The 19,352-nt window shown below is 40.7% G+C and overlaps 1 protein-coding gene across 1 annotated transcript in view; it reads left to right on the forward strand.

The window, feature by feature from the left end:
* RHBDF1 (rhomboid 5 homolog 1) overlaps positions 1–11,414 on the forward strand; it is a 219,202-nt gene extending 207,788 nt beyond the window's left edge. The window contains exons 16-18 of the mRNA XM_082260219.1: positions 932–1,032; positions 4,980–5,133; positions 10,358–11,414. Of these exons, the coding sequence (XP_082116345.1) occupies positions 932–1,032; positions 4,980–5,133; positions 10,358–10,777 (675 nt within the window). The 3' untranslated portion in view covers positions 10,778–11,414. The remainder of the gene's footprint in view (positions 1–931; positions 1,033–4,979; positions 5,134–10,357) is intronic.
* Positions 11,415–19,352: the final 7,938 nt, after the last annotated feature.

Here is a 19,352-nt window from a genome sequence, read left to right on the forward strand (position 1 = left end):
GTTCTTCCAAACTCTTGATACTCTGTAAATCATTTAGGCATTGAATGGACTCAAAACAGTTTTTTTGGGGGGAATCTGTTAAGGGAAGCTAATTGTTGGATTAGGAGTGATACTAGCCAGCAGCATCTACGTGAGCAATCAAACTTTAAACAAGACCCTTATTCAGGCAAATGGCCAGGCAATCTGCATTGCTGGATGATGTGATAGATGATGGATTTACATCAGGGGGACATTATTTATGTAATTTTCATAAAAAGTCTCTTTCATGGTTATGTGTATTTATGCACATTTTACTTATACTTATTGCTCTGGGGGACAGGCTACCTGGGGGGCCCATTATTCTAAAGAGGGCATCCAATTTTTTCTAAGACCCCCTCCCCACATCCTCTTAGAAACCACATATGAGTTACCCCCCCCCCCCCCTCCGCAAGGTTTTATTCCAATGTTGAAAGACATGTGGCCTGGTATGGTTCAGGAAGAGGGGCTAAATGCTCACTGCTGTCCCTTTGATGGCCAGCCAGGCCACATGCCTGGATAAGTGTCCCCGCTTGTATTTTAAGGGGAACATGTTCCCGTTGGCAGTGCCCAATTTTGGCCTTTTTTTTAAAAAAAGCTTGCAAATTAGCCTTAAAAAAGATTCAACAACCCTCAGACTTTGATAGGGTTCAGTGCTATCCTTGGTGTTCACGGACCTCCTGCAAACCAAAGTTTGCCTGATTTATAACTGAAAAAGCACCTGGAGTCAGTAAGATAATCTCAGTTAACATCTCAGTGACATTTATAACCTCATGATAATTGGACTAATAAACTTGGATTACCCATAAAGATGTACCTGCTGAGATTTTCTAGTTGTTTGCATATATTTTCTTTTAAACTAAACTGGTATATCTTACATATATAATTATGCAGTTGAATATTCCTATTTTTTTAGGTACATTGCATGGATGATGTGTGTGGCCTTCTGCCATTCTTGAATCCAGAGGTTCCAGATCAGTTTTATAGGTTATGGCTTTCTCTTTTCCTTCATGCTGGGTACGTTGTATTGCCTTTTCCATCTCCATTTGCAAATTTGACTCGTCTATGTGTATAAGGATTGCACCTATGTAGCTTCTTTTCTAGTAAAATTCTAAGTATGGTATTTTTTTAGGCAGCTTTTTTACATAAAGCATGAAGAATGAACCTCATTATCATTATCCAATTATGTTAAATAAGGATCTGATTAGTTAACTAGATAAATTGATGCTATAAATAATATACACATAAAAAATTTGAATTACCCTAAGTATGAAGCCTTTTCCCAAGTTTTCAACCTGTTATATATACCGGCATTTTATTATTAAACCTAAGAGAATTGGCACTAGGTGATTGGGGATGTGTAATTGCTATAAACAAAACACCCTAATCACCCCAAACTATGTTTTTAATCCTATGTAAATTCCATTTCTCCTATTCTAAAATGTATTCTCCAAGGTATAATATACAGCTGTGCCACTGCAATGTACAGCTAAAAGTTTTGTAACAAAGTAATTTATTGTGCAATGCAATGTTTGGCATTAGTATACTACAAACATCTTTGAAGTAGATCTTTAGGGTAATAAATAAGTATACATTTATAATTATGTTTTTAACTACTTCAGCCCCGGAAGGTTTTACCCCCTTAATGACCAGGCCATTTTTTACGATACGGCACTGCGTTATTTTAACTGACAATTGATCACCTCTGCCGTTTTTATTTTAAAAAAGAGCGACCATTTTGAAAAATAAAAAATAAAAATATTTTTTACTTTCTGCTATAAAACACATCCAATAAAAAAATATAAAAAAAATAAATTTTTTTTATTAATGTAGGCCAATATGTTTTCTGCTACATATTTTTTGTAAAAAAAAAATCCCAATAAGCGTAAATTGATTGGTTTGCGCAAAATTTATCGCATCTGCAAACGATGGAATATTTTTATGGAATTATTATTATTATTTTTTTTACTAGTATTGGTGGCAATCAGAGACTTTTAGTGGGACTGCGACATTGTAGCAGACAAATCGAACTGACACTTTTGACACTTTTTTGGGGAGCAGTAACACCAACACAGGGATAAGTGACACTGGCAGGGAAGGGGTTAATATCAGGGGTGACCAAAGGGTTAAATGTGTCCCTAGGGGGTGCTTGCTAACTGTGGGGGGGGGGGGGGGCGGGGGTTGCTCTAACTGGGGGAAGACATAGATCCGTGTTCCTGCTTATCAGAAATACAAGATCTCCATCTTCTCCCCTGTCAGAACAGCAATCTGCCTTGTTTACATAGGCAGACCGCCGTTCTGCCTCTCTCGGAAATGATTGCGGGTGGCCGGCAGACATCGGGTCTGTCAGAACGCTGATTGACTCCCCCTCTCTCCAATCAGTGCACGATCGGGTCTCCGGAAGCGCATGCATGCTTCCTAGAGGCTATTGCATGAAATGCAGGTTTGTGATTTTGCGAAATAGCGCCGACAATGTATGTTAAGCGGTAGGCAAGTGGTTAAAGACTAAAGCCTAACCCTAAATTGAATTACATTCCCCAATTCAGACCAATTTTTCCACTAAAATGTCTCTTCCATTAAAAGAAATAGTTTTTAACTGGACAGTGGAAGTATTTGTTTCCCTTGATTGTTTACACATAAGCTAACTAGAGTTTATTTATGACAGGGGGCTCCATTCACAATAAACAGCTGGTTGTTAGGGAGCAGGCGGTCACCGCATCCTTTAAAACCATGACTCATCTGCTGTCAGAGGGATTCTGAACAGCAGAATGTAAACAAAAAAACATTTTTTTAACAGCATGAGGGTTCCCCATCTCCTAATTCAAACCAGGCTCTTTGGGTCTGGTATGGATTTTGGGGGGGGACGCACATACTAGACCCTTATCTGGGCATGCAGCATAGCTGCCCAGGAAATGTGGGAGCGAGCAACCCCCTCCCCTCCATGTTGATGAGGACAAGAGCCTATTCCCCCCAACCCTGGCCCAGTGGTTGTGGGGGTGATTTATTGTAATCTGGAAGCCCCCTTTAACTAGACCCCATGTGAATGAGTAGGGGTACATGCAACCGCATAAAGTTTGTGACAAGTCCTTTATTCAAACCCCCCCCCCCCCCCAAAAAAAAAATGTCCCTCTGAAGTAGATCCATTGTCAAGCACGAATGACAGCTCCAGTGTCTACTGGCGCTAAACACACCAAGGTGTGGGTGGGGGGTCACACGATGACGTCACTGGGTGACTATGTCCCCGTATGATGTCATCGACATATCGTGCCAGTGATGTCAAAAGGGGGCAGGGTTCCCCAGTAACTTCATCAGGTAACTCCGCCCCTTACTTTATTTAGTGGCGGGTAGGCAGCGGAGCTTTCTGAGGTAAGTGCCCGTGTAATTTTTTTTGTTTTGATTCAGGTCGGCGGCCGGTGTTCATTGTGATAAACATTGGATTCTCTTTTCTTGCCAGCCTGGTTGCATGCTCAGATAAGGGCACTGGTATAGATTTTGGGGGAACCCTACGCCATTTCTTTTTTACATTTTAGCACGGGGTTCCCCTCAAAATCCATACCAGACTCAAAGGACCTGGTATAGATTGGAAGGGGGGGGGGGGGCCTCTACGCTGTTTCTTTCAAAACATTTTTGATGCCAACAATTCTTTTGTTTACAGTCCCCGCTGACAGCAGATGACTCATGGCTGTTAAGGACTCATCTGCTGTCAGTGGATGGTAAATAAGGCATAAAGGGCATAAAGGGATAAACGTCACATAAAGGGATAGTGAATTGAGTTAAATGCTGCATAAAGGGATAATGAATTGACAATTTCAGCATTGCATGCAATATATGGGAAAATTGTGTCAGATCACCTAATTGCCGCATGCATTCTGCTTTAGTGAATGAGCCCATTATCCTAAAATTTATAACAAATTATGAAAGAGACTTGATGGAATACTCCAGCATAAATAAAAACAAAAAATGAAAAGTCCCTTAAAAGATAAACTTAAAAAGCAGCTCTAGCTGCACTGCTCATCTTCAATCTGCCGTTGTCCCCCAAAGTAATAAGGTAATGACTAAGCGTCTACCTCTTTGTCCCCTGTTCCATTTGTTAACCACCTACCACATGAAGCTTCAATAAAGAGTTGTTTTGGAAATACAACCGCCCGGAATCTTTGCTTTACGATGTCCCCCAAAGTACTTCTTTTTCGATACAAGATGTCTTCAAGCTCCTACACTGAATGATATTCAACAATTCACCCAAGCCACTTTCCCCAGGCTGTCCCTGATTGAGTTAAGTTGTCACTAGAACAGGAACTGTCTAAGAGGTTTTTATTTTGGAGAAATTTTCTCTCACTTCCTGTTGTCTACAGTACAGAACAAAACAGACAAAACAAAACAAAAAGGCTTTGAAAAGGTTTGGCTTGACCTGATAGGGCTTCCATTTTCACCCGGTCTTGATTCCCGGTTTGCGGACACCAGCCTCAGGACTGGCCGAACCGCAATGATATCAGTCCCACACATGTGCACTGGAGTCACTGTTTATGGCACAGACCTCTGAAGGAACGTCACGGTATGCCGTTCCTTCAGAGCAAATGTGTCACCTGCTGCTGGCTTGTGGAATATCTCCTAAACCAGTGATGGCGAACCTTGGCACCCCAGATGTTTTGGAACTACATTTCCCATGATGCTCATGCGCTCTGCAGTGTAGTTGAGCATCATGGGAAATGTAGTTCCAAAACATCTGGGGTGCCAAGGTTCGCCATCATTGTCCTAAACTATGCACGCTTAGGAGATATTCATTATACCAAAGGTAAGTTTGTGAGATTATGAGCCTACCTATATGTAAAAATAGCTGAAATAACTTTACTACCACTTTACGAATAGTATATTGTATGAGTAAAATCCACTTTTGGAATAATACGATATATGTTGAGCAGGAATATAAATCTAATATTTTAACTTGTGTTTTTAATGTTTTATAGCATCTTGCATTGTCTGGTCTCTGTTTGTTTCCAAATGACTATACTTCGAGATCTTGAAAAGCTGGCAGGCTGGCATAGAATCTCCATTGTCTACATTTTAAGTGGGATTACTGGGAATCTTACTAGTGCCATCTTTCTGCCCTACAGAGCCGAGGTAATCTTAATATGCCTATACTATCTTAAAGTGATGTGAACATGGAAAGTAGGTTTCCATATTTCAGTATATCTAAATGACTGTTTGTAACATTATGTTTGGATGCATATAGTTGTAATCAAATCAATAAAGGATGATTTATAAATGTTAACATACTTTATGTCTATGGGAATGCAGGCTGTTTTTGGTTCTGGTACTTTGTTGTACTGTTAGTGAATTAAACAATATTGTAAATACTGCAGCTTTGTGTAGATACTGCAAATGTAACTATCTTGTAGTTCATATACTTATAATTGTAGCTTGGCTTGTGTTCCCCCCCATACTGGCCCACTAATACTCTACTACCAATGTAAGTCGTTATTTGCACAGAGTAAATTCGATCCACTGTTAAAGCATATCTAATCCCAAAAACAGAATGTTAATATATAACAGCTTACCGACCTTAAATGTGGTGGCTGCATTTCTTTTTCAAGTTTTTGCTTTGTTTTTACTTGGTATATCTGTAAATATTTGACTTGGGTGCCTTTGGGTAGTTACTGTCACTCCTCCACTATATCTATGGAGGGAGACAAGTTGTCACCCAGTCTACTGTCCTGATTTTTTTTACTACTATAGGTCTTCCACTCTACATCTTCATTACATATTGGGGCAGTGTAATTGGTCATTTTCAGGGGAAAGCTTGTAGGGGAGATGTAATTATTTTGCTTTTAGTTTAGCTAGTATGAAGTCACAAAGAGGATATTTCTGGCAAGATCGACAGGTATGTTCTGTACTTGCTGAAACGCAGTGGGGGCTGGTGCTCCACGGGTTGGGGGGGGGGGCAGACGGACCTGACCATGGACCACACCAGCTCCAGCCCGCACCGCACACCATACCCCACCCCTGGACTGACATGTGGAGGCGACGGCGGCTTCCCCCTCAGTCTCCTCCATGTCCCCCTTCATTGGTCGGGCTTCCCCTGCGTCTCCTCCCTCCTCCTCCTTCGCTAATAGGATGGCTTCTCCTTTCGGTCAATCGGGAAACGGGTCTCAGGACCCGCTTCCTGATTGGCCAGGAGGAAAATCTGTGTGACAATAGCGAATATTCATTCGCTATTGTCACACAACTGGGTGGGCTCAGGGCGAGGTGCTCTGCGCCTCGAGCCCACCCTTTTTTTGAAGCCTATTAGAGCCTCTGGCTCTAATCACGTGCTTCAAAAAAAAATCCCCCATTGGAATCCATGCATCCGGCGCCCTGCATGTAGATTAGGGGGCCGGACGCATGGATAGGGGGGGCGGCGCCCCTAACGGACGGGTCGCCACTGCTGAAACAGTTCGTAGATTAGATTGTAACCTCTTTGAGGGCAGGGACTGATGTGAATGTACAGTATGTAAAGTGCTGTGTAAATTGCAGGCACAATATAAATACCTGTATTAAATAATAATATATGAAGAAAATAAAATAAATGCAACAACCACAGGACTGTTAAGCTGAGATGTATTTTTGTACATTTTTGTTCTTGGGTTTAGATATCCTTTAAATATGTCTGTGAATGGCTTTAATGTCAGATTGCTCATTATTAATGAATACGTTACTTAGTGTTGCACCAAAATGAAAATTTCAGTGCCGAAACTGAAAATTCAGGATGCACTTGGCCGAAACCGAAAAATTGACATCTTTTTTAAATATATACTGTATATAATTTTATAAATAATTGTATTATATTCAACTTTTTAGTTACTATGAATTTAAATGAATATGAATTTATTGCTGCCCATTATCGCTACCTTTTGAGGCTGTGTATAAAATCCTGCTTGCTGCAGAGGAACAAGGCAGCAGACAGAAATGCTACTTGGTGCTCTGCATTGAGACACGTACGCACTATAGAGGGGTATGCTTTGTTTATATCTCATATCTGAGGTTTCCAAACACTTTAAGATTTTTCAGCTCCAGGTTGAAAGGTTTATGAGAAAGATCCAGCATTCATCAACTATAATTTCTCCTCTCCATAGGTTATCCACACCCTGGACTGGTGACAGTTAAGGGAGATGCTCTTCCTCAAGTGGAAACTAAATAGTTTAAGTTGTCTCCCTTATATGAATCAGTTTGCATTAGAGAGTGGTCAATAAATCATGTAGTTTCCCATCAGCTCACTCTGAGATGGGGAACTTTGGACTTCTAAGAAAAACAGGTAGACCCACAACTCTCTTTAAACTCCAAATACCTTCCAAATGGGTTTGACAACTTAAACCAGAAGGGAATCAGTGGCTTGTATTAAATATTTCCCCATGTGTAAACATAAGCCAGGATCCTATAGAAAATACGGCAGGATACAGGTCACCCCAGTTTTTCTCCTGCTGGCCTAGTAGTAGAAAGCCTGGTTTTGAAGCAGATGACCAGAGACCATAAATGGTTTCTTCCCCATCAGAAGATATGCTGCCATAGAAACCAAGTTTTACCCTCAAGTCACAAACCTAATCCCAAACATTTATTAAGAGACAGGGGATTTTCTAAAAAAAAAAAAGTTTAGATTCTCGATTCTCTTTTTTTTCAAGCAGGTCCTTCTAAAGGATTAAATGCTTTTACCTTTAAGCTAAAATGTAGATTTTAAAGTCTATAAAAACTTCTGCTGCTGCCCTTTCTAAGGATTTTACTGATATTTCATTGCCAAGCAACACCTGAATATAAGGACATTAAAGGCCCATTTACATATATAGTCATGTGAAAAAGTAATATCACAATTTCCAAAAAAAAAAAGCTAAAGCTACTACTTGTGCTACTGGTGTCCTAGGTGTAATGGTAAATAGTGATTTCTAATGTGTTAACATGTCTCCAAATAATTAAGTTATAAAGTTAGTCCTGCAGCTACCTTCACATATGAGTTGCAAAGGCCCAATAGGCACAGCAACACAAAAAATATGGGCACAGAGACCTAAGAAAAATAATACAGATATAATCACAGAAGCGTTGGTCATACTTGTAAAAATGACAATTGCAAGGGGTGATTACTGCACACGATGAATCCTCTGTGGAGGGTCTGTATTGGACAACTCCCTGGGGTTATGAGAATAATCATGACACAGTCTGATTGAGCTTCTGGCAGACTGGTGGATGCAGCGCTGTAGGAGCTGTCAGAATGGAGAAATAGCTCTGTTAGCACTTTATTTTGTTCCTGAAATGTGCTGATCTTTCTGTTTATTCATGATTTTTGTGCACTATTAGACTCCAAATAGGAACACCTGTTTCTTTCACAGCGCTGTTCCCTTAAAGACATTACTTTTATTTGTGTTTCAGAAAAAGAAGGTGAAACTTGAAAATTAAACATACGATAATGTATCTCATGAGAAGTGCCACTAGAGGGAGTGTGGAAACCATAAACTTCTAAGAGAGTAACCACCTCTAAAAGAAACAATGTTGCAATACCATGTAATTAATAGGAAAAAGGCGAATACTAGTTCAGAGAAAGAAAGGATCGGAGTTATAGCTATATCTATAGTGTACACAGGATCAACAACAAAGGGGGCATATTTAGGGAAAAAGGGAGCTGTAAAAAAAAAAAAAAAATAGGATTACGTAATAATACAAAAATAGCCATATCAGAACAATATTCAATTAATATTCAAATGTTAGAGTAATTGATTGTAAAAAGTGATTTATACAGATAATTTAAATTTTCCACAATTTATTTCTGAACAAAATAATGCAGGTATTAGTGAATTCTGCTAACATCTCATTCCTCATTTAGCCTGTCCGAATTCTGTGTGTTCGGTGTGAAAATCCAATACCCCTCTTGGTTGCAGAGCTTTCTGAATCTCTCAGCAGAAAGAATGTGTTTGAGTGCACAATGCACGGATTAATGCAATCTTGCTGGATATTGCAGTGAGGTTGATCCAACCGGCGCATTGTTCTACCTATATGTAGGGGGTCACAGAGACATACTAGACAGTAGAACACATACTGCTTTCTGTGGAGAAGTTTATGAATTGCGCAGTGACATATATGTATGTTTTCCTGAAATTATTTGGAAAAATAGTTTGTCCATGCAAAACATATGCACAAGTCTTGCATCTCGATTTTTGCAATAACAAATCTCTTTCAGGTCCTTAGGAAAAGGTAAAGGAGGAGTGGCAGTGTTTGGCTCCCTTATCTAGTTGGGTGCTATTTTATTAGGTATACTGGGAGCCTGTTTGAAGATCATATTTGTGGGAGATTTGGGCCTAAAATGGGATCTTGTTTTAGGATGTGTTATTTTCTCTTGATTGCTCTTTCAATGGCTCTGTGGTGTGTTTTATATTTTAACCACTTGACCTCCAAAAAGGTTTACCCCCTTTATGACCAGGCCATTTTTGCGTTACGGCATTGCATTGCTTTAACTGACAATTGCACGGTAATGCAGTGCTGTACCTAAATACAATTTATATATTTTTTCTCCCAAATAGAGCTTTATTTTCATGGTATTTGATCACCACTACATTTTTTTATTTTTTGCGCTGTGAACAAAAAAAAAGACAGATTTCTTCATAAATTTAGGCCAAAATGTATTCTGCTACATATTTTTTGTAAAAAAAAAAAAAAATCATATATTGATTGGTTTGCACAAAAATTACAGCGTCTACAAACTATGGTATATATGCTTGAATTATTTATTCATAATTTTTTTTTATACTAGTAATGGCGGCGATCAGCGATTTATAGCAGGGCTGCAATATTGCGGTGGGATGGGAGACCCAGCGGAGGTGGTGAGAGGAGCGGAACGTCCCCTAACACTGCTTGTAATAACAGCCAAGCGGCTCATTAACCACATCGGTTGTTATTACAAAAAAGCCGACCGTTGGCTGCAGTCATCACCCCAGTACAACCCCTTGAAGCCAAGGTCGCATATTTGTGTTCCATCAGCGGGAAGGGGTTAAAGGCTGAGTACATCTAACTTCTATCTACATTACTGTAATAAAAATTAAGGAATCAGAGAAATATTCCCCTCCAAATGTGATGTCTTGACAGTGGGTGTTGCTACTGCTTGTAACTTACTAATTTTCTTTAAGGTTTAATGTATTTTCCTAACCTGCATGCAGTGTAAGTACCTAAATTTCACTTCATATCAACCTTTTTTAAATTAATCTATTCAATTTTGGCTTATAAGTATCTATCTCTTTTGTCGCTGTTAACAGGTCATACTATTTTATTTTATAATAATATTTTTTAATTCCCACATAAATTATAGTTTAATATTTTTATTTTTCTCTAGGTTGGACCAGCTGGATCTCAGTTTGGAATCTTGGCCTGCCTTTTTGTCGAACTCTTTCAAAGCTGGCAGATTCTAGCAAGACCATGGAGGGCTTTCTTCAAGTTGCTTGCCGTTGTCATCTTCCTGTTCTTATTTGGACTCCTTCCTTGGATTGACAATTTTGCTCATATTTCTGGCTTTATTAGCGGCTTCTTTTTATCTTTTGCATTTCTTCCGTATATTAGTTTTGGCAAATTTGACTTGTACCGGAAGAGATGCCAGATAATTATATTTCTACTGATATTTTTTGGACTGTTCTCTGGTCTAGTGTTTTTATTCTATTTTTACCATATCAAGTGTGAATGGTGTGAGTACCTAACCTGTATTCCATTTACAGATAAGTTTTGTGAGAAATATGACCTTGATGCACAACTTCTTTGACACTAACTAGAGATTTTTTAGCTAAGAAATATTTTTAAGATATTTTTTATGTTTTCAAAATATGGTGTTACATGGTTATTATTAAAGGTACTGAAAAAAAATAACATTTATTATATCCCACCAGAGATGACATTAAGATTATTACTGGGTAGTCAACCATATTGGCACAATGATTAAAAGTAACGGGTATACCAAGAGATCATCTTTGCTATGCTGTGGGAATTACATTTTTTTTATCCATATCTATATTAAAAAGTATATATCTAATGTGCACATTGTTAATTTAATCTGTATATATAGCATTTGATAACCTTTGCTAAAATGTGTGTCAGATAGTTTTACTATCTGAAATATTTTACTATCTGAAAACAGTATTTTTTCATTGTTCACTTTTACTGAACAACAGTGTGACGTCTTTTTGATGAACTAATTTCATTGGTAGATTTTTAAATATATTTCTACTGAAGGCAAACTTGCAATAATCAAACCACAGGGTAGCGTTTTAGCTGCTTTGTCTGTTTAAAAAAAAAAAAAAAAATGAAAAAAGTATTGCATACACCATTTTTAAACACTAATTTTGGTATATTTGCAACATTTCTACAAGTATGGACAAATCCTAATAAAGTAGAAGACTTTACTTGGCACAACCTACTTGTTTCTCTTTTATTAAACTGTATTATTTAACACTGTGTTTCCTACTCCAGTCCTCTACGACTAGCAATAGGTTATGTTTTCTAGACTTCCAGGTAATTGCACAGCTGTATTTATTACACACAATTTAAGTGGTACATGCTAATTATTTCAGCCAATGAGCAGCTCCAGAAAAGACAACCTGTTATGCATGCCATGCACACAGAAGTTTTCTACCCATGAGAAATGTCAGTGAGAGATGTCTTACTCAGACCTTGTTCTAAAGCCAATTTCCCTAAACTGCGCTCGCTGCTAGAAAATATCAATTGGGATAGAACCCTGGGAACAAAGAACACGGAGAAAAAATGGGAGTGCTTCAAGAGCATACTTAACAAGGGGGTGGACCAGTGCATTCCACAGGGAAATAAATTTAAAAGAGCAAAACTAAACCCTGGGTGGCTAAACTCCAACATAAAAATGTATATTAGAGCTAAAGAAAAGGCCTTCAAAAAATACAAGACTGAGGGGTCATTGGCAGCATTTAAGCATTACAAAGAGTGTAATAAGAAATGTAAAGATGAAATCAGGGCGGCTAAAATAGAACACGAGAGACATATAGCGGAGGAGAGTAAAAAGAACCCCAAGAAATTCTTTAAGTATATAAACAGTAGGAAAGCGAGGCCAGAACACATTGGCCCCATAAAAGATGATAAAGGAAAAATGGCCACTGAGGACAGAGAAAAGGCGGAAGTGTTAAATAATTTATTTTCTTCAGTCTTCACAAAGGAATCGGGGGGCTACACGAACCCCGCTTGTAAGGCCGAACTAAATAATACACCTCAGGAAGTGCCGCCATGGCTAACAGAGGATAGACTTAGAGCTAAACTAGAGAAACTTAACATAAATAAATCCCCGGGACCGGATGGCTTGCACCCAAGGGTTCTAAATGAGCTCAGTCAGGTGATTGCCAGACCATTATTCTTGATCTTTAAGGATAGTTTACAGACGGGTATGGTGCCAGCTGATTGGAAAAAAGCCAACGTGGTACCAATATTTAAAAAGGGGCCGAGATATATCCCGGGTAACTATAGGCCGGTCAGCCTAACATCTGTAGTCTGCAAAATTTTGGAGGGGATGATAAGGGACCACATACAAGACTTTAGTAATGAAAACGGTATTATAAGTAGTAATCAGCATGGATTCATGAAAAATCGTTCATGCCAAACCAATCTATTAACCTTCTACGATGAAGTGAGCTGCCACTTAGATAAAGGTAAGCCTGTGGATGTGGTGTATCTGGACTTTGCAAAGGCCTTTGACACCGTTCCCCACAAACGCTTACTGTACAAACTAAGGAAGGTAGGTATGGACCATAAGGTGAGTACCTGGATAGAGAACTGGCTCCAGGGGAGAGTACAGAGGGTGGTGATTAATGGGGAGTACTCGGATTGGGCGGGTGTGGAAAGTGGGGTCCCCCAGGGTTCTGTCCTGGGACAAATCCTGTTTAATTTATTCATAAATGATCTAGAGGAGGGGATATCTAGTACAATCTCAGTATTTGCAGATGATACTAAATTAGGCATGCCAATATCTTCTATGCAGGATGTGGAAATCTTGCAAGCAGACCTGAACAAAATAACGGGGTGGGCAACTACATGGCAGATGAGATTTAATGTAGAAAAATGTAAAGTAATGCACTTGGGGGCCAGAAACCAGAAAGCAAGCTACTCACTAGGGGGGGAACCTCTGGGTGAGTCTAGGATGGAAAGGGACCTGGGGGTACTGGTAGACAACAGGCTTGGAAGTGGCATGCAATGCCAAGCCGCTGCAAGCAAAGCCAACAGAATACTGGGTTGTATAAAAAAGGGGATTCACTCCAGAAATAAAGAGATTATTCTTCCACTCTACAAGACTCTGGTCCGGCCACATCTGGAGTATGCTGTCCAGTTCTGGGCACCGGTCCTCAGGAAGGATGTGCTGGAACTGGAGAAAGTCCAGAGAAGGGCAACAAAAATAATTAGGGGAATGGAGGACATCGGCTATGAGGAAAGACTACAAGCACTGAACTTGTTCTCTCTGGAGAAGAGACGCTTGAGGGGGGATATGATATCAATGTACAAATACTGTACTGGCGACCCTAGCATAAGGAACAAACTATTTAGAGTAAGGGAATACAATAAGACACGTGGCCACTCACTAAAACTAGAGGAAAGGCGGTTTAACCTTAAAGTGCGTAAGGGGTTCTTCACTGTAAGAGCGGTAAGGATGTGGAATTCTCTTCCGCAAGCAGTCGTATCAGCGGGGAGCATTGATAGTTTCAAAAAACTATTGGATGGACACCTTAAAGACCACAACATACAGGGGTATACAATGTACGGTTAAAAGCAAACACACACACATAGGTTGAACTGGATGGACTTGTGTCTTTTTTCAGCCTCACTAACTATGTAACTATGTAAAGGCTCTTTTAAAGCTCTTTTGGTCATACTTGCACTTTGTTCTGCACCCAGATTCAGCCAAGAGTGGGCTATAGTCGATTTTTAGCTGACATCACAGAGCTGGCCCAGGCTCTGCATTAATTCCAACAATAATGCTGGGATCCATTCAGATGCCTGCAGCTAACTTAGCCTCTCAGCACATTGCTGAAAGCCTGAGTCAGACACTCCCGCCCCCTCCTCAGCCCAGTGCTCCAGTAAGCGCTGGAGAGGCAGAGCACATGGTGGCGACTGACAGTCACCGTTCTGTGCTCAGAACGGGACAGGGCGATGAGCGCTTTTGATCACTCGGGTTAGTGTAGAAGCAACAGGTGACAGATGCAGCATCGAATCTATGCTGCAGCTATCTAGGTGAGTATGTACTGTATGTTTGTTTATATATATATATATTTTTTATTCCTGCACTTCTCTTTTAGGTAAACTATATGAGTTTGTAGGTCAGTTTGAATTGATTTAATTTGTATTAAACTTTTTAAATTAATATGTGTAAATTTCAGCTTAAGATATTTAGCCCTGTAAACAATATGCTTTAAGGAGCACCTGGTAAATGTGAAAAGGCGGCTAATGCTCCACCTCCTTTTTGGATAGAAGAATTTTAAACTGGTTGGTTGGAAGAATATTAAATGGCTATAAAAATATGTTTTTTAAGTCCCGCCCATAATAAATAAAATATGTACAAAACCACTATACAGTCCAATTTCATTGTTAAATCTCTCTGTTATGCACATGGATATGTTTGTATCTTATGAGAATACACTTGCAGCAGACTGATTCATAAAAGGACAGAAGTTGACATATTTGTTATGGCTAGTGGCATCTGTTATTGGGTCTAAATGGAAAGGTAGAAAGGTGTAAAACAGTTTGCCCTTTTTCTTTGTGTCATCATTCTCCCTGTGACCCCTCAACTTGACTATTACTCCATCTGCTGATACATCATCACTCTCTCCACCACCAAACACTGTGTGACATGCCTCTGCAGAGACAGAATGTCTAAGACATCGTATCTTTGCCACCATCATTTTCCCAGATGAAGATGCTATTATAGCAGTGTTACCTCTCTGCTGGGGCTGCAAAGGCTAGCGATCCTAACAAATCACATTGTCAGGTGGCTATGCAAGGCTATTGAGCTATGTTGGAATGTAAAACAACATATGTGAAAATAGACTCATAAGCAGTCTTAAAGTTGAAAGTCTGAAATTTGGAAATGTATTGGCTGATGTTTCTTACAAAGAGTAGCCCAGTAACCTATGAAGCAGAAAAGCTCAGTGGCAGTTTAAGAAAAATATAGCATGAACATGCATCATCCATTGAGGGACTTAGGAATTCATAGTCAGGTTATTGTGTGGCCTACAGGAGAAACTGACACTGATAACAAAAAACTGTTACGCTGGCCATACATGAATCAAAATTTGGCCAGTTCAACGGGAACTGGCCGAACCTAGATCCATGTATGACCGTTCCCATTCATTAGAAGTCGATCTATTATTCTTTTCAAACAATTTTATTGAAGCCAAAATAAACATGGTACAGCAAAATGCCAGTATAAAGGAAAAATGCATACCATATCAAAACAAGTCACAGTGGAAATACTATGGAAGAACATGACAATCATGTAATAAGTAACAGTTCGAGTTGAAAGAGAGGGTGGTCCTGGTACCTTGCTGAACGTGCTCAGATATCGAGCAGAAGGTATAGGAGTGGTCCAGGACTCAACCCTTGCAGGTAGACATGAGTAAAACTAGGGAAGGAAATCTAGCCACAGTAAAAGAGCAAAACTAGCGCAGGAGTGCCAGAGGCAACTTGGAGGGAGGAGGGAGCAAGGAGGAAACCGGGGGAAACGGCCGAGGTAGAGAGGTGGTGACAGTGAAAGTAGTAGATGCCCGGAGAGAGTCCCGAGCCACCAGTGGGGGCCCATGTGGGTACACGGGGAGGGAGAGTAAATGCATTTGGTCAGGGGAGTGGCTAAGCTATGGCGGCGTGAGGACACGAGGCAGAGGAGCTCCCTGAGCTAGTGATGTGATCCAGCCTCCACAGCCAGCGCCCGGACATATCGTCCTACTTTCTCCGGCGTCCCGCAGCCCCGCAAGGCAGAGCGGGATCCAAGATGGCGCAGATGCTTCCGGCAGCCGCAGGTTCGGCGACCCAAAAAAAAAACTGGCAGCTAAAGCAATCCTGGCTAAGGAGCTGGCGGACGAGGTGATATTAAGGAGCCCCCCCGCTACCTAACCCCCCCCCCAGGAACGAGCAGCGGAACCAATATATAGACCACACATCCAACTGCATCAGCCCCAGCCACTGCAGACAACTGAGTGGAGAGACTTCTGTGCCTTAATTCCTATCAAGCAGGATATCCATTAAATGGCTGCCACAATCGTAAGTGACTTGAAAGCTGAAATAAATTCTATTAAATTGAAAATAGATTAAAACAGATGCCAGGGTTAATGCAGTGGAGGTGGTGCAAGTTAAGCATGAATCCAGAATTTCGGCCATAGAAAATATACAGGAAGCTTTTCATAAGCAACTTACCATGATTCTGCTGCAGCAAGACGATATAGAAAATCGCAGCCGTAGAAATAACATTCGGCTGCGAGGGCTGCCATAAGGAATTGGGGGTCACGAGTTAAAGATCGTAGTGATGGGGATTTTCAAAAACTTACTGGGAAGCCCCCTTGAGGACACTATTGAAATCGACAGAGTCCACAGGGTGAAAGCCCCACAAAGGGCGGATAAGGATCTGGTGTTGGATGTTATAATTAGAATCCATTTCTATTCAGTCAAAGAGGAGATAATGAGGCAGGCTTGGGCCCAGAACCCATTGGAATATGAAGGCATAAATATCAAATTGCTGCCAGACCTTTCCCAGAACACACTTCGCATGAGGGCATCATTGAAATCCTTGTTGGAGGTCATACGGAATAAGGGGGCCACGTATCACTGGGGCCACCTATTTCATTTGATTGTATCGAAGAATGCAAATACTTTCATTTTGAAATGGCCTGACCAATTACAGGACCTTTTTGCTTTTCTTGAGTCCCCTCCTATTGAAGTGGAAGACTGGCTTGTCATCTTGGGAGGGCAAAATACTTGGAGAGCTGGCAGAAGTCGACATCCGAATCGCCGGAGAAAGCAAAGGGAAAGGACTGCAACAGAAACTGTCAGCTCCCCTATCCTGCTTAGTCAGGATGGAGGAACATAATTAGGGTGTTTTCCCTGATTGCACAATTATAAAATGAGGATGAGAAGAGAGGGGGGTAGATGGTTGGGCTCTCCTGGGCTAATGGGGTCTGGGGCGGTATGTGGGAGATCATTGGAGGATAACAACATCCTGTCAGGGTAGATAGGATTGGTTTGTTTTTGTATAATAAGGGAGGTGGGCGCCCACTGGAATGAGTCTCCTTAATCTTGGATATTTTTTTCTTTGGATTTTTTTTTTTTTTGGATAAATCAGGGGTCTTTTTGATCCTAGGATATTCTCTTTTTTAGTGTTTTTTATTTTTTTATTTCTTAGCCTCTAGGTGTCCAGGAATCCACTTTTCCCCACAATAGATAGCGCCTGGTTGCGCTGGGTTAATATTTAACCATTTATTAGTGTATCTTAGTAGTGTAGTAGGTGTCTCCCCTTTGGAACTTTTTTTTTTTTTGTGCTGTTGATGTACAAGTGTGGGCCGGGGATTGTCAATATGGGACCCAGAACAGGTATGGTGAGACGCATGATGGCCGGGTGTAAAATGACTACCTTAAACGCTAGAGGCCTTTCTACACCACAGAAACGATGGAGACTGTTGGGTGATCAGAGAAGGGAGTCCACTCATATAGCTTTCATTCAAGAGACTAATGCCCCATACACACGTGCAGATTATCTGCAGACTTTTGTCTGCAGACTTACCAAAACCATATAATATGAGGTCAAACCCTAAACACTTTCAATTTGTATGCAATCCGGCAGGCCCTTGCACTACATAGAAAAGGTAAGTCTGCAGACAAAAGTCTGCAGATAATCTGCACGTGTGTATGGGGCATTACTTTCGTAAAGACTCCCTTCCCAGGTTTCACAACAGAGACTTTCCTTGGTCATATCATGCCCCATCCCCTATTCCAAAGTCTAAGGGGGTCAGTATTCTGATCTCTAAATCCATGGCCTGGTTATTCAGGGAAGAAAAAGCAGACCCCCTGGGCAGATATTTATTGATCAAGGGGTGTATAGGGCGAACAATGCTTACATTTCTAAATGTATATTTTCTGAACTCTGAGCATCTAGCGTTCTTACAGAAGTTACTCCCGATAGTTCTTGAGTTTCGAGAGGGACACTTGGTAATGGGGGGTGATTTCAATTATGCAGCTGAGCCACTTATTGACACATCTAGGAAGGTATCTAGTATGTCCTATGCACGTTTACGGAAATTGCAACGAGAAATCTCTCTCCTGGATCTTGTTGACCCATGGAGGTTGATGCATCCGGGAGAGAGAAACTATACATTCTACTCGCCAGTCCACAGCGCCTACACACGTATCGATCGTATCCTGGTGACTCAATCAGATCTGCCTCTGGTCAGGGCATCTGATATAGAGGACTTTTCTATCTCTGATCACGCACCTGCTTACGTGACGATAGAGTGGGAAAGCAGGGTACCCAGACCTTCTACTTGGCGCTTAAATGAAGCTATACTTCAATCTCAGGAGACAGAGAGACAATTAGATGAGGCATTGGCTACCTATTTTTTGGAAAATACAACCGATTCCATTACGCCGTCAGTCTTATGGGAGGCACACAAATGTGTAATTCAGGGGGTACTCATACGCATAGGTTCCCAGCGTAAAAAAGAGCAGGAAAAAAAGTTAAAGATCTACTGTTTAAGATAGAGACCCTGAGCCAACAGCATAAGAAGTCCTTGGCGGAGTCACATTTGACTCCTCTTACAAATGCAAGAGAGGAGCTGAATGGTATTTTGTTCCAGAGGACAATAAGGGCAATGTTGCGGTACAAACGGTATTGCTATGAATACTCGAATAAACCGGGTTAATGTTGGCACGGTTACTTAGGGGTCCTAGGAGACATACCCATATCTCTCGAATACAAAGAAAGGGGGGCGGAGAGCTACATACCTCATCAGATATTGCTGCCGAGTTCTGTTCTTTCTATAAATCTTTATATAATCTCCCGAAACGTGGAGAGGGAAAAAAAGGTTTTCCATCAGAGGAAAAGGAACAAATAGAGGAATACTTGCAAGCCTCAGGGATGCCCTCTCTGACAGAGGAACAGGCACATGCTCTAGAAGGGGAGATATCGGAAAAAGAATTACACCTTGCCATTGCACAGACAAGACCACGCAAAGCTCCTGGTCCGGATGGATTCACTCTATCCTATTACCAGAAGTTTAAAATGCGTCTTACTAAACCCTTATTACAGCATTTTAATGCGGTTAGAAAGGACGCATGGTTCCCACCTGACT

The sequence above is a fragment of the Pelophylax lessonae genome (genome assembly GCF_965119305.1).
Source record: "Pelophylax lessonae genome assembly, chromosome: 6".
NCBI classification, from domain to species: Eukaryota; Metazoa; Chordata; class Amphibia; order Anura; family Ranidae; genus Pelophylax; species Pelophylax lessonae.